Source organism: Phyllostomus discolor, chromosome 1 (assembly GCF_004126475.2).
Source record: "Phyllostomus discolor isolate MPI-MPIP mPhyDis1 chromosome 1, mPhyDis1.pri.v3, whole genome shotgun sequence".
In the NCBI taxonomy this organism is placed as follows: domain Eukaryota; kingdom Metazoa; phylum Chordata; class Mammalia; order Chiroptera; family Phyllostomidae; genus Phyllostomus; species Phyllostomus discolor.
The window spans coordinates 163711257-163736193 of NC_040903.2; the positions used below are offsets into that span (position 1 = coordinate 163711257).

A 24937-nucleotide genomic window follows, 5' to 3' on the forward strand; every position below is an offset into this window, starting at 1 on the left:
AGGCCTAACAGTCCCCAGCTTCCGGGTGGTGGTCGAGCCACCCACGTCCTGCTGCGTGCAGATAAGCAAACAACAAAGCCACCATCCCATACTTTGGGTCCAACACCAACAAGAAGTGCAACCCTTGCAAACCAGCCATTATACGCACTCAGCCTCACTCTCCGTCTCTAAAGGGAGGGAATAGGGCCAGATTTGCACAGGACACTCAAGTGTCGCTGGTGTGAGTCTGTCTCTCTGTGTTTGTGGGGAAATATGGGCTCCTTAACTGCCTGTCAAAAATTCCATTGTCACTCACAATCTTTCCGAGGCCAAGAATAACCTATTGCCCTCCAGCAAATGAGGTGGGCTGGCCACTCCCTTGGCACAGGGCGTCCAGGCCCCTTTCCTTACAAGTAATAGCTATGTTCCCTGCTAGGGGCCACTTGTGGTGACTCCACAGCTCCCTGGAAATCATGCAGCGTGTGTTCTATGCCACATTAAGGCATAAATAGAAGCAACAAAACCCTTCATACTGCCTAGGAGTGCTGGGAGAGGCACAGTCTTCCAGGGAGGTAGGTGATGTGTAACAAAGCTCTTTGCAAACAGTTGTCATTTTTACCATTGCCCAGGGGCCTCACCATTAGGGACCTGCTCCCTGCAAGGAGGTTCTGCGTCCTGGCTTGATCAGGCCACGCCACAGCTGCCTACCACTTACTCAACGCATTCAGTAATGCAGAATACTGACACTGCTCAATTTGTGACATATACAGATCTTTTTGTTTAATTTAATTTATTATTTATTTTATCCTCATTCAAGGACATTTCCTCATTGCTTTTTAGAGTGACAGAAGGGAGATAGGGAGAGAGAGAAGCATTGATGTGAGAGAGAGAAATCAATTCATTGCCTCCCATTCACACCTGGACCTGGGATTGAACTCACAACCCTTCGGTTACAGGACGATGCTCCAACCAACTGAGCCACACTGGCCAGGGCCAAGTCTCCTTTTTAATATCATGAAAAGGAAGACTTTCTTTCAAAGTAAATATTGGAATCCATATTTAATACACAATACCCATTATTGTAAATGCCAACATGATGTAGGCATGAACACATCTACACAGAGATTTCAGTTTTTCTCTTTGGTAAAAAGTCTAAATTTAGGTCTAATTTGGAGCCATGCACACTCAGCCCAGAGCTGCAAGGGGCTCAGACTCCACAGTGTCCCCAACAGTGCAGGTCAACCCCCTGCAGCCTCAGCTTCACCCACCGTTTGCTCACGTCCACAGCACTTTGGAGTCTGGGCAAAGTCAGGGGGTAAAGAAAGCTGGGGATATGGGTGCCTCTTATCACCACTCAGAGGAAGGATACACGCAGTTGCCTGTGTGAATGGGACCAGTTCTCCGGGCTGTGCCCTTTCCTGTCTTAGTATGTTCCATGGTGGCTCTGCATGCTCTTCTGTGGGCTGCTGGGCTGTCTTAACACAGATGGGCTTTTGTGGGGTTTTCATTTCCAGGCAGGCTCCCCGAGAGGAAATGAGGACAGGCCTAGGGGGCTGGACCCAAGCACCTTTAAACTAGGATGGGGTTCTGCAGTGTCTCAGGGTGCTGGGGGCAACACCTTACCTTGTTAGTTGTGAAGGAATCCCACACGATCACCTTCCCGTCCTGGAGGGAAAAGAGCAGACTGTTCAGGAGGGGTCAGCAAGCCCGCTGTCACTGTGACAGTCTGCAGCCCATAGTCATCTAGTTGTAGTACGAACCCACGGGGGATACATCCAGGAGCTCTGGACCCTGTGACACAGTCACCCGTGCAGACGTGGTGTGGGGTGTCCCCCGGCCCGAGGCTCTGGGTGACAGTGGCAGAGGATGGCTGAGCTGACTTCCTTCAGTGCATGGGTCCCCCAGGCACCCTCAGAGATGGTGAACCTGCAGCCTCTAGAGCAGGCCTGATTTTTTATAAATCACTCAAGCCATCTGGAGCCAAGTCTGGTGACTGAGGTGACTGCGGAAAGGTGCAGGGAGGCGGGTAATGCCGCTTGGGGACACGAGCAAGGTCTGACTATCTAAAGTGGCACGGCCACTTGCCTTGCATGCTCAGATGGGAGACTTCCAGTCATGCTGAGTGTGGCCGAGGGGCCCCAAAACAAGGTCAAAGTCGACAGTTTCGGGCCTTTCAAGACTGACTCCTAAGTACACTGGTTCTTCTGGCCTAATTTCTCTTGCTACACTCCCAAGCATGATGTGGGGGGCAGATGAGGTAACAGAGCAGAGGCTCCGGGCCTGTACCGTGGGCTCCTCCAGGCCTGGAGCCCCCGCCTGCTGGGCGGGCAGGCGTGCTGACTCAGCGCACAGCCTCCTCAGCATCCATGTGGGTGGCGTCCTCCACAGCACTGCCTGCCTGTCCTCACGGCCCACCCACTGTGCGCCCAGGAGAGAAAAGGGCACCTGAGAGGCTAAAATCAGTCTGATAAAACTAAACGTGGTCCCCTCCGTGAGTCCAGTTTACACACGAGGAGCCCAGGTACCTGCAGAGACGGTGCCTCCACCTGACCCTAACCCACAGTCAGGCGGATTAATCTCCCGCCTGTTGAGGGAGAAGGGCTGCTCTGAGTCACTCCAAGTCTGCGCCAGAGCCTCCCTGCTGTCTCCGGCTTCCGCCCACCCTCTGCAGCAGACAGGATGGATGCAGCCTGTCAGTCCTCCTCCCCTCCCTCCCTCCCTAATCGGAGTGCACATGAGTGACAGAAATCCGACATATATTGTACTTTTAAGGATAAAAATGTCTAAAAGGCTAGGCAGCAACGTGTACATCTTAATAACCACTCTGTAAAAATGAGCATTTAAAAACCCGTCTAGAAAGACATGCTCTAAAATAAAAATAATGGCTGTGACGGGTGGTGGGAGTAAAACCTTTTCTGTGCTCTCTTTGCCAGCGTTTCTTAACGTGGTAAAATGCCAAAGTGATAACTGTTCCATGAACATAAAAAAAGCCAGTGCTACGTGGCATTCTGGATTTGTGGCTAATACAGGATATTAATAACACTTGTCCTATCAAACACAACACCAACATAGATACTAGAGCTGCAGATTATCTGGAATATGTACAGTTTTTATATTTAAAAGATAATTAAAAAAACCCCAAATTGTCCTTTGAAGAAGCTGGGGCGAAGGCAGGGGTGAAGGGAAGTGCAGACCGGCTACAAAAATGTGTGACTCTAGTTTATAGTTGTGTGCTCAATGCAGTAACATCAAAACACACATAACAAGTACTAAGCAGAGGTTGCCAGGCTCCAGGGGGTCCCCAGGCACCCCAGTCTCCTGATCCTCACACTCTTGTACCGGCCCCGCCCTCATCACACCAGGGCTGGTCATGTGACCAACGGAATACAGTGACAGTGTTGGACCGCATCACACATCACAGGGGTCCTGGCCACAGGAACATGGCTTCTGCCTCCATCCCCCTCTCTTGGATCAGTTGCTCTGGGGGAGGCAGCTACTGTGTCCAGAGCAGCCCTGAGCAAAGTTCTGCATGGCGCAGAGCTGCGCCCCCCAGCCAAGTGGGCGAGCCCTCGGAGGGATGCGGCTCGGCCTGAGTCGAGCTGTCAGATGGCTGCGGCCTCTGGACGGACCCTGAGCCAGGACCGCCCAGCGAGGCTGCTCAGGACTCCTGACTCTCAGAAACCACACGGCATCCTAAGTATCTACTGTTTTACCTTGCCAAATTTGGGGGCAATTTGTCATGTAGCAATAAGTAACTAACCCACACGATGTAAAATAAACTATGCCGACTGTGTAAAATGAATGAAAAATTACACTTCACAAAATATTTATGTTAAGTTTGTTCTTTAAGGCTTAAAAATTGCTAAACCCTTAAACTGAAAGAAGCTGTGGGGGCTTCTTAACCACTTCTGCCCTCAATTTGGGGGGAAAAACCCCACTGTTTTAAAGTTGATTTCACTCGCAAATAAGAGCATGAAATATGCTCAGGAAAAATAATTTTAAATGGGTTGTCAATTAGAGTTTACAATGTTTCAGTATTACCAACTCCAAACCCGCCCAAACTAGCGGAGCCCTGCAGTATGGAAGGGAATTCCTAGCCACGCTGAACTCAGGTCCTCTGGAGGGCGAGCAGAGTTGCAATGAGCGGAAAGGGGCTTTTGGTAAGGACAGCTCCCGTCCCCTTGGCCATGAAACCAGAGAGCTGCTCGCCATCACGGGACAGGTGCGACGTACCTGTGATGAGCTCACCATCCTCCTCTTATCTTTGCACCAGTCCATGCAGAGAACTTTGTTCCCGTGGCCTTTGAGGGTCCTTCTGGTCTTCATGACAAACTGCCCCAGGGCCTCCACCCGCTCCGCCACCTGGTGCACTAGAAGGACAGGGCCGCAGTCAGTTTATCACCCGGGCCTGGGCTCTGGGCCACGCGCCGGCACAGGGGGGACCCTGGGCTTTCTCCGCAGCGCAGCTTGGGTCTCTGATTGCTACCAGGCCCTCGCAATGCTCTCTCTTTTAGGCTCAGTGCAGGGTAGAGACCACACTGTCATTCTCTCTGTGTTTTTCAAACCACTGCCATATACACACGTTGAGGGACTAATGACAAGACCACCCTGTGTTTGTGAAGCACCGTATAGCATTCTCCGGTCAAAGGGCCACAGCTCTGCACGGCGGCAGCGTGGCAGCAGTGAGAGTGCCATCCCACTTCCCAGGCTAGGAGACGGAGGCTCCCAGGGGTTCTTTGGCTAATACTAGTTCATACAACTAACCGGGAGCAAAACTGGAGCTTCTGGTTCTTTTATCTACCACTTTCTACTCACAAGGACAAACAACTCTGCAAAAACTGTCCTGGCAGGTGCCATAGTGTACATGCATGCTGCTCTAGGACAGGCACTGCGACCCCTAACTGATCCCTGTATGTCTGGGACACAGAAGGTGACCCATTCACATGCTGCAGAAAAGAATGAATGAGTGAACCACCAAGCAGCACACCTGTGGGTTTACTGAAAACCTACAGACTCTGTGGTTAAAGCCCTGTGCCCACGACCACTTCTAGGGAAACCTCTCCTTCCCGCTTCCCTTCCCTGCTCCCTGCCTCCCTTTCCTTAAACACTCCAGCATGCATTTCCTAAAAACAAGGAACTCTTACATAACCACAGTATAATTACTGCAGTCAGAAAATTCACACTGAAACAATACCATGTCTAATCTACAGATGTCACTGAGATACTCTCTACTGTCCCAACAACATCATTATAGCAAAAGAAACCCCCAGATCCTGCGTGGCATTCAGTTTCCACGTGTCTCCAGTCTCCAGCTACCCCTCACCCTGGTCTGGGCCTGTCTGATGCTTGCTCGGGGTTAGGTTTGGGGGGCACATGTCTGTCAGGAGCACGGCCAGCTGATGCTGAGTTCCTGTCAGTGTGACCCGCCAGGAGGCACCTGCAGACATCACCTGCCTAAGGTGGCATCTGCCAGGTTCTCCTCAACAGAGTTACCATTTTGCCTGTTGTAATGAAAACGTATTTTGTGGGGATGTACTCTGAAACCACATAAACACCCTCTTACTCCTCAAATTTGAACACCCTGGTTTTAACATCCATTAATGAGTCTTGCCTGAAGCTGGTTTTTATGATAGTTGGTAACTGATAATTTTTTTTTTTAGATTTTTTTTCAGTTAAATGGAAAAGAATGACCTAATCCATGGGGGTGTTCTGAGGCTTACCTGGGAAAGCAGATTATCTGCCAGGCTAGGAATCAGAAATATTCCTTTGGGGGCTGGGGGCCAGGAGCCAGAAAATCAGAAGGAACGTAAGCGGGAGGAGCGAGCGCTTTTGCAAGGAAGAGTCAGGACAAGACGGTGTTTACGGGAGAAGGGGAGGGGACAGTGGAAAGAGGTAATGGACCGGGAGAGGATTTTTTCTTGATTTCTTTTTTTTTTTTTAAAGATTTTATTTATTTATTTATTTTTTAGAGGGAAGGGAGGGAGAAAGAGAGAGAGAGAGAGACATCAATGTGCAGTTGCTGGGGGTCATGGCCTGCAACCCAGGCATGTAGCCTGACTGGGAATCGAACCTGTGACACTTTGGTTCGCAGCCCGAGCTCAATCCACTGAGCTACGCCAGCCAGGGCTTGACTTCTTTTAATGTAAAAATAATTATAGAAGTACACGCTCAACGAAAATAATCAGAAAATAGAAACATATGATCACTTACAACTCTGCTTAGTCCAACCACTCTTAACATTTGCTATATGTACTGTATTTTGCCATGTATAATGTGCACTTTTTTGTTGAAATTTTTGAGGGAAAAGGCTGCGCATTATACGTGGGTAGTCCTGAAATCCTGAAAGTCCTGAAGTCCTGAAATACCTTGTATCTGTTCTTGTGTTTTGTAATTGTTACATGGAATTTCTTGTACCACAGTATGTTCAAAAATAAATGCTAAAATGCCTTTACAATACAAAGCCTAAGAATCTATAAATACATAAATAATTGAATTAAATGTTTAAACAAAACATTTTTTCCCTGAAAGTCTGGGCCAAAAATGTGGGTGCACATTACACATGGGAGTGCATTATACACAGCACGATACGGTGTATGCTTCCAGATTTTTCTGTGTATGTGTACATGTGCATACGTGTGTAAGCAGACAACACTCCACATGTAATCTGGGGGACTTGTTTTTTCACCTGATACATTTGTAGGTGTCTTTCCCCGCCAACTGTGATTATCTGTCATTATAAGTAACTGCACAACACCCACTGCATGGAGGCGCTGGAACTCAAACACTCCCTGCTGGCAGGCCCGGGGCTCCAGGCTGCAAGCGTGCCCTTGTCCTGCTTCGGTCCTCAGACAAACTCCACCCTGTGGCATTGCTGAGTCACAGGGAAAGCACATTTTTAAAGGCTTTCCACAGGTGCTGTCATTACCCACCATGGACTGTCTCCTGGGTGACTGGTACTGGGCTGAGACGTTTACACACAGCCTGAGGACACAGGCTTCACCCCCATTTCTACAGAAGAGGAAATAGGCTTGGAGAGGCTAAGACCCAATGCACATGCACTCTGACCCCTGAGAACAGATAACGCCCCACAGGAGGGCAAGCTCTGGGCAGGTGGCTGGAATTCTTTAGACAATCAAGGACTCGGTAAGGCGGTGACAATGGCTTCTCAGTCCCTGAGACACCCCAAGCTTGGATCCCGCACACTTCCTGATGGGTCAGTTAGGGTTTCTAAACCAGGAGTCAAGAAACCTGCGTTGCTCCTGGCTCGGCCACCACCTGACCAGGAGAGGGATGGAAAGCTCCAGGCAGGAGAGACTGACTCAACAAGCAGCACTGGCACCACCCCGAGGCAGGGACCGGGGGTGCGGGTGCGGGCTGAGCCCACCACACGGGGGCCTGGCAGTCGGGTGGGGTAGAGACTTCCAGACTTCCAGGTTTGAGATGTAGAAGGTCCCTGCCCCGCCCCCCCCCCCCCCCGTCCTCTCCTAATCTCTCTCATACACAAAATCTTACTAGAAGCCCATTACAGAAGATGGAGCGGAGCCGAGCTGGTGAATGGTTGGCGGAGGATGCTGGGCTCTGTCCCAGCTCTCTGCTCAGCGAACCTCTCGCCCACTGGCCCCCAAGTCCCAAACAGCAAGTCTGAGGGCAAGCGAGCCGCACCGCCTTAACACGTCTCAGAGAAGGGAAACGAGGCTTGAGGGCAGAGCACGACTCACAAGTTCGTGGTGAACAGTGTCCCCTCTGGGCCTGTGCCCTGCTCCGTGGAAGAGTTTAAAAATCAGAATTCTCGTTTCAGGCAAAGATCAATCTTTCATCAAGGTGGGGCCTCCTCTCAACTTTCAGAGAGTCGTTTCACTATTTCTTTTATAATCCGTGCGCACACGACTTTAAAGAACAATGTGTAGTATGCAGGTCAACACACAAGATTTCACGCCGTGTACGTAATCATCAGGTGAAAACACACAACAGGCCTTCCCACCATCTGTCCCACAGGCCATGAAAACAACGGTCTGGGCAGGATGGGCTCGAACATCCCCCTGAAAACGAGCGTTATGAAACAGATCATAAGTGCTGAATGGACCACAGACAAACGAGCTGTCTGAAATAGGAAAACAGAACTATTATAAAAATGATCTTGAATCACTTTCTATATCTCCTACCAATATCCAGTCTTTGGATGGTCCTTATTCGGTAGATCAAAAGAATCAAGGAAGGAAAAATCACTCAAAGTTCATCTTCAAAAGCTTGTTCTGATCCTCCCCCAAAGTAGATGGGGGTGGGGTGGGGTGCACACAGACCCTGCAGCCACAGGATGGAAGGGAAACATCTCCAATCCCGTCACCTCCCCACGTCTGTCACAGATTTTTGGATTCCCTTAAACCCAATGCATTCGCCACACTCAAATAAAAGAAATAAAAAACAAAACAAAATAAAATAAAAGCCTACCCTAAATTCCCTAACGAAAAGCCAGGAGTGTTAAGCTCTGGCGCAGCAGGTAAGACGGGACACCGCAGAGAATACCATCTTAACGTTCGTAAGTGCTGACGTCAGGAAGAGCCGCACCTGACACTGACACGGGGGCTCGTCGACCCATCGTGTTCGATTAAAACTGGGCTCCCACTCTGTCCCCAGTACAGTCCCAAGCATGTGGATAAATGTACACACGAATATAAAAACATAAGCTATGAAATACATGAAAATATTAAAGGTGTCTACCCCTGGGCAGTGCAGGTATGGATGGCTTGCTTTCATATTTCTGAATTTGCTACAGGGCATTCGCTTGCTACCATGTATTTTAGAGACATTGCACTGGCTGGCTCATGTGCATCAGGAATGCAGAACGAAAGGGAGGGAGAGGAAATGAAAGGCGGTTTGCTTTCTGCCCCCTTAGATGGCTGCAGGCAGCAGCTGGGAAGAGCAAGGCTCTGCAGGGAAACTCACTTCTACGAACTCAGTACACGCAGCCCATCTCCTTAGAACGTGTAAAAAGTAAACCAACACATTTGCTTCAAACTAATCCAGAAATTTGGCTTTCCTAGATTTCTCTCTACACCATAAAATCAGAATCACCCAAAGCTCCAGCCATAGAGTCTGTCTGAAAACTGAACGAACAACCAACCAACCATCAAACAAATAAATGGAGCTACTTTAAAACAGGCTGCAGCTGCCATCCCAGAGGACCTGCTCTGCGCGTTTGTGTCCCAAACCTCCGGAAGGTCAAAGCAGGGCCAAATGACCTCTGGACTGGGCCTAAAGCGACACTGTGCCCCAAAGAACTGTTTGCAAAGACCACAAGCGGTTACTTTGACTACTGGACTGCTGATAACCGGACTGAAAATTAAAGCCACTGTCTAGAATGACCAGCATTGTGTTCTATCACCTGCGTCAATGAAAACATCCTCCTCCTGCTGACGTCACAGTCCCCCTTCCCATTCTCAGAAACACCCCTCGCCTCCGCCTACTAATTGGAACGTTATTTGGGCTGCTGCCCGAATCAGTGCTTCCCGAGTAGGTGTTCGTATTGATCTCAAATAAATGCTCGTTGCCTCTCACTTTGAAAGGCCTTTTTATTTTTAGGTTAATGAGCCTTTGAGAATAGAACCTTTCATAAAGCTACGGGTTAGAACAGACGCAAAAGTGAATAGCACCTGATGGTAAATCCTGTGGCTTGCCCCAATTTCCTCTGGGTTTGTACTTATAGAAATTGCATAAATCTCCTTTGCGCTGCTTCCTATACAGTGTCCGCGCCCCAGGGGAAGTGGGGGGTCTGCGTGACGCCCCACATGGCCTCAGGGGCTGCCACCCAGTGGACTGAAACAGACCCGCACCCATCCCACCCTGTCTGTGCATCCAGCCTGTCTTCTAGGTCATTCATCAGTTTAATTTCAGGTTAAGAACTCTTTATACATGAATAGTCTCCTGTTCTTGACCCCAACTCCCAACCCAGTGCTCATTTTTATTGTAAAAGCAGTAAATTCATAGATGGGTTTAAAGGGAGAAGTGCCCTGGCTGGTGTGGCTCAGTGGATTGAGCACCGGCCTGTGAACTGAAAGGTCACGGGTTCTATTCCCAGTCTGGGCACATGCCTGGATTGCAGGTCGAGTCTCCAGCTGGGGGTGTGTGAGAGGCAACTAGCTGATGTATCTCTTACACATCTGATGTTTCTCATCCTCTCTTTCTCCCTCCCTTCCCCTCTCTCTAAAATCAAATCAAATCAAATCATTTTATAAAGTGAGAAGTATCTCCACGTCCCCACTCCCCAGGCCCCTCCCTAGAGATGAGTTTCTCACACGCCCTGCCACAGACTTCCTGCACACGCGAGCATCTCCTGATTAAGCTAAAGAGAGCATGTTATACATACTGTTCTGCACTTTGCTTCCCACCCCCAATACTGACACCTTTCCTCTCGCTCTCTCTTTCACACACATGAATTTACTTCTTTCCTTTTTAATATAAATCTCAGATTTCAACCCGGCACGGTAAGAGGGAGAGCCGGACAAGGAACCTGACCCCTGGTGCCTCCTCCCTGTCCTCCCTTAGAGGAGCAGCAGAACCTCTGGAGATCCCCTGGTTCCGGCCTCGTTCACAGAGAAAAGGACTGGGTGGTTAGGAGAAGAAACTTTCTGGACCTGAAGATGGAAAGGCTGAAGCAGGGGATGCCTCCCGTTCTAAGAGCTGTGTGACAGGCCCTCCAAAAAGGTCCGCATCCTAGTCCCTGGGGCCTGTGCATGTGTGACCTTACATGGCCAAAGGGAATTCGCAGACATGAGTAAAGTGAGGCTCTTGCAATGGAAGATTATCTTGGATTATGCAGGTGGGCCAAATGTAACCACAGGGTCCTGATAGGAGGTGGGCTCAGAGTCAAACGAGATGTGATGACAGAAATGAGGTTGGGGCGATGTGGGTCCACAAGCCAGGAAACGCAGACGGTCTCTAGAAGCTGGAAAAGGCAAGGGATGGATTCTCCCCTGGAGCCTCTGGAAGGTATGCAGCCCTGCCAGACTTCTGCCCTCCAGATCTGCAACAGAATAAACTTATGCAGCTTTAAGCCACTCTGTGGAAATGTGTGCGGTAGCAACAGGAAACTAATACAAGCTGTGCTAACCTCCTCATGAATCTAAAATGCCTTAGACTCAAGCGAGGGAGCACTTACCAATGGTAGAAGGCAAGCAGAAGGGATAAGGAGAAACATCCAGGGCAGGAGAGCTCTGGAGGAATAACAGGAAAGGCAGGCACAGGGGCATGGGGCCTCGGGCTGTGGCATTTGATGTGGGCTGGCTTCCCCTCACACCCGCACGCAAGCCACCTCCTGTGTGATGCTGGCTGCGGGTCTGACCTGGAGATGAGGGCCTGACAGATGGACGCTGTCGGAGGGTCAAGGGATGACAGACGGAGACACTAGAGTCTGGAATTGGGAAAAGTTCACTTTTCCTCCAAGTTTATGTTCTACAATTTTGTTGTGTTGATTTTTTTTAAGAGAGAAAGGAGGGAGGGAGAAAGAATGGGAAAGAAATATCAATGTGCAAGAGATATATCGATCTATTGCCTCTCGCACACCCTGAACTGGGGATCTGATCTGCAACCCAGGCATGTGCCCTGACTGGGAATCGAACCAGTGACCTTTCAGCGCTCAATACACTCTGCCACACCTCATGGCAACACAGCCAAGGCTTGCGTTGACTTTTTAAAGCCAAGAATTAGGGCAAGTCAGAGCTAACAGAAGGCTGACCAGCCATCCTTGTGTGCCCCATACTGCAGGGTTTCCAGAGACTTAAAACTTTGCATTTTATAACTGAGAGTTCCAGGCCAACCAGAATGACTTGGTCACTTTAAGTTTACGGCCTCAAGAGGTTTCCCCTGCTAGGATAAGGGTCACAGGGCCATCTATACAACAGCTATATAAAAACGTACAAGAAAGGGCTGAGAGACTGAAGAGAGAGAGAGAGAGTCCAGTGATCCTTTGTCACAGTGAGCTCCCTGAGGAGAGCCCACGGGCAGAGGAGAAGGAGCAGTTCTGATTGCCAACAAGATCCCAGGGGGGCTGGGATGGAGTGAGGGGCCAGCGTGTTGAGAGGGTCACCCTGAGAACCCGAAGACACCAGGTAGGGGCAGAGCTTAGGGTCAAAAGGAAGGCTCAAGCCATGTTCTAAAGTCCTTCAGAACTGAGGGAGCCTGGCTGGGAAGTCAGGAGACAGCAGCGTGGGGGAGGAGAGGAGGGAGGGCAGTGGGATGGCAGGAGCCTTGGAGGAGCCAGGGTTTTGTACAGGAGAGAAGTGGTCTGGCAGCTGCGGGGGCATAAAGGGAGATATAACCATGATCGCTGGTCTTATAGTTCTGACACAAAGACAGGTGAGGACAGATTCCTCCACAGCGCCAAATTTGGTCCAGGCCTCTCAGGGCACTGCATCCTTGGCAGGGGAGGGGTTCCCTGTGGTACGATTGCATCTTGACTTGACAATCTCTCTGCCTTAAGGCAGCTTACACACTCACAGAAAAGGCTGACAGTCCCTGTGGGCAGCCTGCACTGGTGGGTGGGAGTTCTGGAGAGCCCCTCTGCACTGAACACCAAGGTTCTGCAGAAACGCTAAAGTGAGACTGGGCTGGAGCTCTGCCTGCCTACACTGGAGTCCTGACCCTGCCACTTTTTAGCTGGGGTCTTTCAACAAGTCCTTTCTCCTCTCTGTGCCTCAGTTTCCTCATCTGTAAAATGGAGAAATCAGACCTACCTCAGATAGTACCATGCTCACAGCATGGGCACTGTCATCTGCAGAGTGCAGGAATTTGTTAAGGGAAATAGGCAAGACTCCGTCCCATGCCTCCCAATATCCATGCCTCACTTCTCCCCTGGTATCGGAAACCTAGCTCTGTTTGAGGTTGGAAATGTGCCCAGTTCAGTTCTCCCTTTCCCGGCCTCCCTTGCAGTGGTTATGTGACCTGGCCAGTGAAGTGCAACCAACAATCTGTTGGGAAGAAGGAAAATTTGAGGAAAAACTTTTGCTCTCCTGGTAAAAAGGAGAAACAGAGGCTGGTAACCACATTCCCCTCTCCTCCTGTCCAGGATCCAGGGGTGATGTTTGGAGCTGTGGCAGTGATACTGCAGTTGTGGGGCAAGGCCAGTGCTCTCACAGTGGGGAGAACAGGAGCGTGGATCCCTGGTGGCACACTGGATATCTGAACCAAAGCTGGCGACGGCCTACCCTTATTTTTGTTATCAAAGAAAACTAACTCCCAACTTGCTTAACTATTTTACCAGGGGTTTATAGTTCATTGTAGCTGGATATGTTTCTAAATGATACAGGGACTTAGGGGACTCCTGTTGAAAGGAGGCCTCTACAAAAGCACAGCACACTCTAGATTCAGACCACCTGCTTCTATCAGGCAATTTTTCAAAGAAAGGAATCAGGTGCTAAAGGACCTAGCACAAGCTCAGCCTTTCTCTTCCAGAAGGAATGCAAAGGAGACGTCACCAAACAGGAATGGCAGAAGCACAATGTATCGGTGTGCCTGGGGACACCAAAGGGACTTCTTGCTCAGCAAAAAGGAGCTGTCACTCTCCGAGCTGAAAAGTAAGCTGATAAAGTCACTTCCCCAAGCTTGGCGCTGGGGCCAAGGCCTGCTGAGGAGGAACCATTCGACGCAGTAAAGGGAAGCTGGTCCTGCCGAGAGTCATTTCACCTAGCTACTTAATTGCCCACTCAAAAAAAAAATCACAGAGCTGTTATTTCTAAATTATGGTAGTGGTCAACAATGTTAAGATTGCTAGTCTCTTTCATGCCAACCATACCGCATCCGTTTAAACAGCTCAAATGAGCTAAATGGTTGGATTTGATAAGCTCCTCTACTTCCCTTCCCCCATCCTGCTCTCCACCCCCAAGAGATGGGGTAATTGGAAAAACGAGCTTTTAAATCAAAGTCTGGTTCCGTGTAAGAGCAAAATTGAGAAAAGACACAACAGGCCAAGTACTTAAAAAACCAAAACAGGAGTTTACCCTAGGCAGCGCCCCCACGAGCTCGCCGGGCTAGCCACCACTGACAACACCCTCTACCCCGCTCCGCCTGGGAAGGGCAGGAATGCGATCAGTGCGTGGCAGGTGGCGATGGTAAATGGTCCCACCATCCTTCGTCGGGAGTCCAGCGGTCAGGGCGACCACCAGTCGCCTGGGCCCAGAGGCGGGCGGGGGCTCTAAGCAAAGTGTTGGGAGCCTCCAAGGGCCGCCCAGCTCCGGCCGGACATCCGCGTACCCGTGGGCTTGCGGCCACTCCCCGCGCCTCACCTGGCGCCCGGACGACCGAGGCAGCTCCCGCTCCGGTGCCAGGCCGCCGGCACCCTCCTCCCGGGAACCCAGTGTCTTCCCGCGGCCCGCCTCCCAGCGCGCAGCCCCCGCCCGGGCCCGCACTCACGCTCCACGTCGTGCAGCTTGGCCCGCTCCTCCTCCAGTTTGCCCTTGAGGTTTTCTGCCTCGCTTTTCAGCGACGCCAGCGTCTCGTTCTCATGCAGCCCGTCCGTGGCCATCTTCGTGCGGGGAAGCGGCAGGGAGGGAAGCGGAGAACCGGGATGAGGGTGAGCTGCCGGAGGAGGCTCCAGCGGCCGCGGGCGCAGCTCCAGCCGCCGTCTCCCCCGCGCGCGGCCCCGCCCTCCGGCGCTGACGCCAGCAGCGGCGAGCCGGGCTGCGGCGCCGACCCCGATCCCCGCCGGCCTCTCCCGCGGGCACAGCGCCCCCTCGGAGCCGCTGTCCCGCGCCTACGGCGAGCGCCCCGGCGCAGAGACTCGGAACCGGGCCTCATTTAGCGCTGCTGTGTTTTCCGCCCGTGGGAAGCAGGGAGTGTGGGTCCCATTTTACCGACGAGAAAACCGAGACTCGGAGATGATACGGGACTTGGTGGAGGATCAGCACGTACTGAGGGCCAAGCTGGGATTCCAAGACAGGACGGCCGGGCTCCTGGGAGTCTGGTGAACTCCCAGTGACACTGCCGTCCTTTTTCTCCCGCATCCCTCCATCCCCCCACGGACATCCTTTCACTGGGACTTCAGGGTTCTACTGGCAGAAACCCGAGAGGACAGGGCAACGTGGTCCGGCTCGCATCACTGACACCCGGCCAATTCCGTCCGAGTTGCTCTGTTACTTCCCCGACCACGAACCGAAAACTTGCCTCATTTATTGACTTAAATATACAAAAACAAAACAAAACAAAAAACACACAAAAACCCCCCCAAAACAAAAACAAAAAAACAACAAAAAACGAGATCTGGCTTCCGAGAAGCTCTGGGGTCTTAGCACGCCCACTCCTAGTTTTGCTTTTCCTTTCTTCACTCGGGAATTAAGTCTGGGGGCAGTGTGGGGACATAACACACGGGGGCCCAGACGCGGCCTTTTCGAGTGGGTGCCCAGTGATCTCAGACCAGTCACTTCTGAGGCAGTTTCCTCCACTTTAGAATGGAGGGTCACTACAGTTCTCTCAAGGATGCAAGCATCCCTCTTTCCAGTCCCCTGTAGTGCCAGCGCTTTGCATTAATAGCTCACAACAGTCACCCTGAATGGGTGCTATCATCATTCCCATTTTACAAATGAGACACCTGAGGCACAGACAGGTTAAAGGATTTGCTCGGTTCACACTTCCAAGAGGCAAAGGCAAGATCTGGACCCAGTCGGTCTGGATCCATTCAGTTACAAGCTTCAGGACTCCCGTGTGGAGGACCCAACCTGTGGCTTCTTCCTCTTTCCCTCCCCACGAGCTTGCATGTGTGTGTTTGTGTAAAGACTGGAAAGGCAGATCAAAGTTACCAGTTCTAGAGTGAAACATCGCCAAGGGGAATCTGGGTCCTAACCCCACCCTGTTTGTATCCCCTCCTTTCCTGAGGAGCGCAGCCTTGACTTACTATCCTGAGCCCTCTTTAAGAAAAACTGGAACTAATCCATACTAATATTATTATTCATATTAATATATTAGGTGCTCAGTTAATGTTAGTTTATAAATGGATGTAGAAAACAGCATAAAAATACATAAAACATGTACTTGAAAATAAAATAAATCAAGTATATAAAATATACAAATGCTTTAGATACATGCAACTATTTATGGATCTGTTTCAGAGTTGGCAGAGCAAAAGGCTAAGAGCATAGGCTCTGTATAGATCGGACTCACTGAGGGGCAAAGCCTGGCCGTGCGGTGTGGCCTTGGGTGATTTACTTTACTTCTCTGTGTCTCAGGCTCCTCATCTGTAAGTGGGGATGGCACCTTCCTCATCAGGAGTGACTATGTAGCGCATTCTGAGCAATGCGTGGCACACAGCATGGGCTTGTTATTATTAAGGCTTCCCGATACACAAGCAATTCACATGAAGTAAATGAGAGGACACTTCTCATAAGGGTCATCTCAGCAGGTCTGGGAAAAGTAGCATCGTCTCATCACCTTCTCAGGCCGACACCTCTGGGACCATTGTGGGATGTGTGAGGTTGCTGGCCGGTGAAGACCTGGGGTGAGGGGTGCTTCATGCTCGTGTGCGCCCTCCTCTGGAGGTTCTGTGTGTAAAAAAAATTCCAAACACCCATGTATCTGGAAAGTCTAGCATTTAGGGATAAGGCCATCCAACTTTTTAATAGCTGGAAAAGTGCTGTCCAGTACTTCGGTGCTCAGTCCTTTTTTCCAGTGAGGAGTATGGAGTTCTGCTGGGTTTCAGCAGTGGGGGAGGCACAGGGTTGCCCCTAGACATGAGAAGGACCCACTGGAGGTTGTTGTCTACACAATCCCAAACACCTGGATGAAAGATTCGTCATTTGGATGTCCCATCAGCCAAACAAAGGCACCTGTCTGAGTATTTGGGAACCCCACGGGCTTGTCCCCTGAAGACTATCTCCAGGCAGGGCCTCTGACCTGGGAAGAATCTATGATGTTACAGAGCTAGGATTCTGGGCTCCTTCTGTCCACAGAGGAAGTTGTTTAAAAAACAGAAGAGCTAGATTAATAAACAGCACTGCTCCAGGGTGGTAGGACAGCCACCAGAAAGCAGGTATGTTTTAAGAAATGCATGCCTGGGCCTGACGATTCGCAGAGCCAAGGTTAGAACACAGCGTGCTGTGGGTGGAAGTCCGTCACACTGAACCTGACCTCTGAATCAGGGTTACTGAGCTGCACCAAAGCCTGTGTCTCCCCAGGGCTGTTTCTTTGCCATTCGCTTTATGGGGGTGATTTTTTTTTTAAATTGCTGTCAGGGATTACAGCAGAACCAGGAGGATGAATACTGCCTTCTCCTCATGAGTTAAGCACAATGTAAAAGTCATCTTTCCTCTTTTTGATGTAGGGTTTTAAAAAATGTGTTAATAATTGAGGGTTTCACCCTGGCTGATGTGGCTCAGTGGATTGAGTGCCAGCCTGTGAACCAAAAGGTCACAAGTTCAATTCCCAGTCAGGGCCCATGCATGGGCTGCAGGCCAGGTCCCCAGTTGGGGGAGTGCAACTGATCGATGTATCTCTTACACATTGATGTTTCCCTCTCTTTCTTCTTCCTTTCCCCTCTCTCTAAAAGTAATAAATAAAATCTAAAATAATAACAATAACAATAATAACAACACTAATAATAATAGAGGATTTTCTATTAGGCTTGGAAAAGAGTGCTTTACCACTTTTGACCAGGTGGGGGCCGGGCTCAGCCACATTACTGAACAGAGCTTTGCAAATCCTCTGAGATACGACAAATTCCTAGGGCTTCAGCTATGCTGTGGACATTTTTTTGCTGCAAGATCTGGATATAGATCTTTCATAATTAAAGATCCGGATATAAAACTTGTGCATAGCCACCTCTAGTGAGGATTGATTTGTGTACTTGAAAAATGCCAGGATTTGTGTTCAGTCCCTAGCCTTTGCTGAATGCTTAGATTGAAGGAACACTTTTCCTTGGGCTTAATTTTGCTCATTACCGAGGCCCTGTGTGGTTCAGTCTTCAACAGGACTGTTCCCAGTGGCAACTGGCACAGGGCCTTTGCAAAGATGCTTCCAGGCTGTTTATTTGCCAGTGTCCCTTTTAGCTTGGTTGCTTGCCAAGCAGACTAATAGAAGACAAAGAAAAAAGCATTAGCTCTAAAAAAATAATACTAGCTATAACATTCATTGGGCATTGCCTGTGCTTGGTATTGCTTTAAACATTTCATCAAGCAAACTCAGTTGATTCTCATGAAGACCCATGAGATAGGTGGTATTGTTCCTTTTTTACAGATGGTGCACAACTACCAAAGAACAGAGCTAGGACTTGAACCCAGGGAGTCAAAGACCAGAGTCCATACCTTAAGCCCCTAACCTCCCATGCTATAGTGCCTTACACAGCCTGGCTGTGCCAAAAACATTTGTGTGTGTACACTGATTCTATGGCAACTTCTCTGTCATAGGGTTTTCACGTTAGACATCGTTTTAAGATCAGTAACTGCTTAAATTTTTAAAAAGTTACACTCACAATTTCTGCACATGCTGAACAGTAGCTGAGCTGTTGAGATTTCTTGAACACGGGTCTCAGAGCCCTTTGTTTGAAACATTTGTCACAGGAGCCAAATACATTAACTAGAAAGGTCTGATCACACATCTTTAACCTAAGATGAAGCTGAAAGAGAGAGAGAGAGAGAAAGGGATGTAAGTGTGTGAGAAAACCAACAGGAAAAGCTTTCTTAAAGCTCATCTTCCTTTTATCATGGTAGTTGTTCAGACCTCTGCATGTGCGATAAAGTATCTGCAGTTAATCTGTAACCTCTGATTCATTACAACGGGCTGGGTCAACACCAACTCATTTATTTAACCAGCAAGACATTTATTTAAAGCATCAGACAATAGGTTTTCTGAATTTGTTTAACTGGTTATTTTGGCAGCTTGCAGACATGGACATAATTGATTTTTGTGGCACAATATTTCCTTAAAATTGATTTTAGAGAGACAGGAAGGCAGGGTGGGAGGGAAGGAGAGAGACTGAGATCTATCATTCCAATTATTTGTGCATTCATTGGTCGATTCCTGTATGTGCCCTGACTGGGGACAGAACGCTCGACCTTGGCAAATGCAGATGACGCTTTAACCAACTGAGCTACCTGGTCCGTGCCTGCAGCATAATGTTAATTCTGTGGGGCTTCAAAATGGAAAGCATGATTGTAATGAATAATATAATTTGAAACTTAAAAAGAAAAAACTGCTCCCTTTAGGGTTAACTTTTGGAGTAAAAACAGGAGTCAAAAATGGTAGAGCCTGACCCCAACCAATGCCAGGAGGCCGAGGACATGTGGGGTTGGCTCGCTGCCAGGAATGCAGCATCTCTCTTACTCACTAACCATGTGACAGCCACCGACCCAGGATCCCTGCCTGTCCACCTGGAAGTCCACAGGCCCAGGTGACTGAAGGGAGGGCCACCTTGAAGCAGAGCCACCTGGTGACTAAATGTGCCGGCTCTGGCTGAGTGGATCCCGGCCTGCCTACTTAGGCAAGTTACTCACCCTCTCTGAATCTTTGTTTGCTGATCTCTGAAATGAGGGTCTTAGAATCTACCTCACAGGATTGTCAGGGGAATTCTAAATAACAGTGCATGAAGCACTTAGCTCAAGTGAGTGCCAGAATATAGTGAATGCTCCAGAGATGTCTCGCTGCCCAGTGAGTGGCTATAATAGCAGCAGCAGCAGCAGCAGAAAGGAGGGATGGGGAGGCTGCAGTTGTAGACCAAGCGGAGAGGAGCCTATGGCCACAGTTCAGGCAAGAGACAATGAAGGCCTGAACTAAACCAATGCTGAGGGATGGATGTGGACCACATTTAGGAAGGAGAAGGAGCTGGACTTGGCACTGTGTGGGGATGAGGAGAGGGAGATGTCTATGGTGTCTCCTAGGTTTCTGTTTGGGAGGTGGAGAGGTCATGGTGCCATTGTCGGAGATGCAGGGTCAGGAGGTTACAGTGGGAGGGGGCAGTCATCTATCGTAGCTGTGCCCACTGAACAGGTGTTCCAAAGAGCGGGCCATGTCAGGGCTCAGAAAAATGATGCCCTGAGTCTGCAGACATCTTGAGGCACTGGCCTGAACACTTTAACAGAGCCAAATTTGCAAAGGATGCCTTTGTGGGGCAGATGGTAGTGGGGATACCTCTGAGGAGAATGTCACCGTGGGGCTGGAGAGAGAAAGGGGAGCTCCTCTAGCAAAGGGGTGGCTGGCGTAGTTCTTGGGATCTCCAAGTAACAAAGGAGTAGAGGACAGTCCCTTGAGGATGAGATACGAGAAGGGAACCAGCTACCAACCACCACAGAGTGCTTGGCCCTGACCTCCTGTAGCCACCCTGGGAGGGAGGCAGGACCTCCGTGTTGTTACAGTCGAGGAAAGGCTGAGGGACGAAACGAGTTCAAAGTCAGTGGTGGAGCCCGAATCTGTAAGTAGTGGGCGTCCACGGCCCTTACCATTGAGCTCGTGCCGCCAAGTGGCTCTGCTTTGTCTCTAGTGAGTTTAAGGATGTGAACAGCCTGCCCACTAGAGCCTGGCCTGTGGCGGGGGCACGGTAATGTTGCCCCCCACTGCCCACGCCTGCCCAGGGGGCCAGTCACAAGGTCATTCTGGGGACTCCAAGTACAGCACCAGGAAAGTAAGCCATGGGTTTTTCAGCAAGGGAGCAACGTCATCTAAGCGGATTATTCCAGCATTTGTGCTTCCACAAATAGGTCAGAGACAGAAGGCACAGCAGGGATGTCAGCCAGATCTGGAGACTGGATCGTGTTCCAGGGAAGAGGGAACGAGGCCTGGACAGCGGCAACTGTGGGAACGAAGGTCGAGGGGAACCGAGTGGAGAAGGAGAAGGAGGATGGCTAGGAGCTTTGGAAGGGAGCTAGAAAAAACAGTCGATGTCCCAGATCTGGATGGAGGCAATGTTGTCCTTCCCAAACTGATTTTCTTTAAATTATAAGAGCTGCCTATGTTCATTATAAATAATCGGAAACAAGAACATACAGAAGGAAAATTAATCACCTAGATGTTCTATATTCACAAATAATTGACTTCTGTTAGCATTTTGTTTTCTTCTAATATCTTAATGAACATGTGTATACATTTTTAAAAATTAGAATTAGATACCATATGTAAGTTTTGACATTAGGGTTTTTTAATTGTGTTTTTTCCTTCACGTGTCACTGCATACTCTCGGAAAACACCATATTTTAATGGAGACTACAAGTTTTGAGTCATTTCAGTCAAATCATACCACACAACTAGCATTTTGGATCTGGTTGGCTAAACATGGGCAAGCTATGAACCAAATTTGAAAGTTGATAGTATTTTAAACCCATAAGTGTTATACATGGTTATTGTAGAAAGTTTGGAAAAATCAAAAAGGTGTAAGGAAGAAAAGAATCACCCATAATCCCACTGCCCAGAGAGACATCTTTTCACATTTTGGTGTATGCAAGCATAGATTTTTAGGACAATTTGTTCATGTAAACTGTTTATATTTTTATATCCAAATGTTTTTCACTTAGTATTTATATCATGAGCTAGATTTAATTTTACTATAATCTATTGTACTCATTGTCAATCACCTTTTTTATGACGAGGGAACTTTCCACAGCTAGAGCAAATGCTTCAATGAGCATTCGGACAAGAAAAAGATAAAAACACCCCATTTTAACAAGTCTTGATGTGAAGCTGCTCTGTAGAAAGAGATCATAGACCTTCTCAAAACTTCCCCTAACCTGTCCTTTGCCAATCACAAAATTTTTTGGAAATGTTTCACTTACCAATATATAGTTTAAAAATGACCCCAAAGCCCACATTTTGAAAAAGGGTTAATGCCAAAGTTATAAAGTCAGAAGTAAAAGTCCCCATCACCTGTGCCGCATTCACTCCCCTTTAGATTGGTGCGGTTCTTCCAGGTTTTTCTGATGCCTCAGCGACGGGCTGTCAGCTACTTGTTTTTCACCTAACTTGTTCTGTTAGTACGTTAGATCTGTCCGTTTTTCTGGAAATAGCTTGAGAATTATTCTACACTATGGAGTATCATCATTTACTAAACCGATCTCTTATTGTTGGACATACAGGGTATCTCCAGTTTTTACTTTCAAAATAATGAATGCTTCATCAGCCAAATCACAGATGGGCATAAGAACCCTCGCACTACGCTGGTGGGAATGTAAAGTGGTGCGGCCACTGTGGAAAACCAGCGGTTCCTCAGAGAGTTGCACAGAGGCGTCACCATACAGACCAGTAAGTCCACTCCTAGGTATACACCCAAGGCAACTGAAAGCATATGTCCACATAAAAATTTGTACATGCATGTTTGTAGTTAAACAAACGTGGCAACAGTTCAAATATCTGTCAGCCGATGGATGGAGAAACAAAATGTGGTGTGTCTATACAGTAGAATGTGTTTTGGCAATGAAGAAGAGTACAGTTCTGATGTGTGCTGTAACAAGGGCAAACCCTGAAAACATTAAGTTAAATAAGCCAGACATAAAAGGCCACAAACTATGTTTCCCTTCATATAACATGTCCAAGATCGGCTAACCTGCAGAGACAGTAAGCAGATTAGAGGTTGCTGGGGGGGTGGGGTCGGGGGCGAGAAGTGACTGCTTAATGGGTGTGAGGTTTCTTTTTGGGGCGATGGAAATGCTCTGGGATTAGATGGTAAGTTATTTGTTAGGTGCATTATATCTCAATAAAAATCACTACTTAAATGTGCTTAAAAGATTTGAACACTTCACAAATACAGATACCCATATGGTCAATAAACATATTGTAAAAAGCTCAACATCATTAGTCATCAAAGAAAAGTGAATTCAAATCACACTGTGACATCACTACTTACCCACTAGTATTCCTGAAATGAAAGATACCAACAATCCGAAGTGTGGGCGAGGATGTGGAGAACTGGACCTCCTTCCTTGCTGTCGGGAGTATAAATTGGTACCAAAAAAACAAAAGAATAAGAATGCCATAGTGCTTTATTAATAATAGCTCCGAGCTAGAAAACCCAAATGTTCAATAGTAGACAAGGTAAATAATTTATGGCACATTCACACAATAAGAAGGAGTAGACTACTGATCCCTGTGACAGTGTGGATGCATCTCGGACTTACTACGACTAGTGTTCAGTGTCGAAGACCCCTCAGTGCCGCACGCGGCTCTCTGAGGCTCACGGTGACGTGTAGAGTGTTACCTGCATCCATTTCTAAAACTGATCAAATGGCTTTAAAGACAATTAACTTCCCCTGATGCCAATACTGAACATATTTTAAAAACAAAACATCGTACTATTTCAAAAGGAATGCAAGTGAACTGTAGAAAAATAAGGACATTTGGATGTTCCCACCACACAGAAAGACCACTGTTAGTACCTTGCTATGTGCATATCTGAACACTTTTCTGAGCTCTTAAGAAACAGTCTAATTTACCTTAACACATACATACCTTCTGGGAGTTAACACTTGGAACCGATCAGCAGAAAGGTGAGAAGTTAGAGCTGCCAGCTCGGAGGTGCAGAAGGGACTCAGCACAACTAATCTCCTTATTGGGGCCTTACCCTCGGCTCAGCCGCTCTGTCCCTGCCACCCCCCCGCCCCCCTACCCCGCAGCCCTGTGTTCACTGCTGGGGCACCCACTGCCCTTCGAGTCACAGATTCACCCCTCGAACCCTTTGACCAGCCACGCTGCCAGGTGCCGTCAAAACCCTGTTGATCAGTTTTTTGGGCTTTGTTCTGTGCCCTCTGAGGTGATGCAGGTCCCCTTGTCTTGTTCCCACACCAGATCTACTGCTTCCCAGGGCTGACCCAATGTCCAATCTCGCCACCCCTACTGGGACTTTGCTCCTGCACTTCTCTCCCACCTCGCCAGCATCCAGGTGAATGAATGTGTGGTGAGATGTGGACCTGTTCTCCAGGGCTGCATAGGCTGGCAGAGGAGATGGGCAAGCTACCGGCTCACAGCCCAGGGTGAGTGCTGTAACACAGGCACGACCCCAGGTTATGGGAGCCGAAGAGGAAGGGAGATAGACGCCATGTAGCCCAGGGAAGGTCTGGAAGGGGCACGGAGAAGGCCATGGTGCAGAGCAGAAACCCAGGCAACTCTCCCCAAGTGGGCTGTCATTCTGGCACAGCTTGGGGAGCCCCACTGAGATGCAGCCCAAGGCAGGACTTAGGATACATTTACTTCCTCCGTAGGGATTCTTAGTTTTATGAGATATTATGACTGTATAAAGATTCCAGCATCTTGTATGACCCTTAAAGAAAGTCATTAAAACTTATATACTTAAGCCCTGGTTGGTGCAGCTCAGTGGACTGAGTGCCAGCCTGTGAACCAAAGGGTCACTGGTTCAGTTCCCAGTCAGGGCACATGCCTGGGTTTCGGGCCAGGTCCCCAGTTGGGGGCGTATGAAAGGCAACCACACATTGATATTTCTCTTCTGCTCTTTCTCCATTCCTTTCCCTAAAAATAAATAAATAAAATCTAAGGAAAACAAACTTGTGTACTTAAGAAAAATGTAACTTAACAATGAAGAGAACCTGACCCAATTCATATGGGAATTTATTTCATTGATTAAAATATTACAAAGTTCTATTTTTCATTTCTTCATATACAATGTATCTAAATGAAGTAAATTAAATTACTGATGTGAAAAGACATTATTACATATGATCAGGGTGATGTTGCTTCATAATCATGCATTATTCCCACTTCTAAGATAGATGTCTGTGTTACAGAACCATACCTATTGCCTGTGACTCTGCCAGAAACAGAAGGCTGGTTGGGATTCTTGGGGTGCTGCGAAGGGCACAGGGGCCACAGGCTAGGAGGGCTCCTCAAATGGTGTTTTATGGTCTGACAGGAAGGAGTGAGGAGGTGTGAGGAGACAAGGAACACTCAGTTCCCATAAAACCTGGGAAGCACAAACTACTCAAAAGGAAGAAAGGGATGCAATTCTTATTTGTATAAGGAAATTTTAGAAAATATTTGAATGCTGGTA

At 48.6% G+C, this 24937-nt stretch overlaps 1 protein-coding gene and 1 long non-coding RNA gene across 6 annotated transcripts in view; both read right to left on the reverse strand.

Annotated features, from left to right (window-relative positions):
- GNB5 (G protein subunit beta 5) overlaps positions 1-23484 on the reverse strand; it is a 41247-nt gene extending 17763 nt beyond the window's left edge. The window contains exons 1-6 of one of the 5 annotated variants that reach the window (XM_036033601.1): positions 23386-23484; positions 22784-22862; positions 18428-18571; positions 14383-14494; positions 4213-4349; positions 1603-1644 (exon numbers count right to left, since the gene is read on the reverse strand). In XM_036033601.1, the coding sequence (XP_035889494.1) occupies positions 1603-1644; positions 4213-4349; positions 14383-14494; positions 18428-18553 (417 nt within the window). In that variant the 5' untranslated portion in view covers positions 18554-18571; positions 22784-22862; positions 23386-23484. Of the gene's footprint in view, positions 1-1602; positions 1645-4212; positions 4350-14382; positions 14610-18427; positions 18572-22783; positions 22863-23385 lie in introns of those variants that run through there. The other 4 variants (XM_036033596.1, XM_036033613.1, XM_036033607.1 and 1 more) reach the window with 4 other exon arrangements.
- LOC118502187 lies at positions 10439-11481 on the reverse strand. Its single transcript, XR_004904882.1, has 2 exons — positions 11135-11481; positions 10439-10999 (listed from the first exon to the last, which is right to left on the reverse strand). It is a non-coding gene; the product is annotated as an uncharacterized LOC118502187 (long non-coding RNA).
- Positions 23485-24937: the final 1453 nt, after the last annotated feature.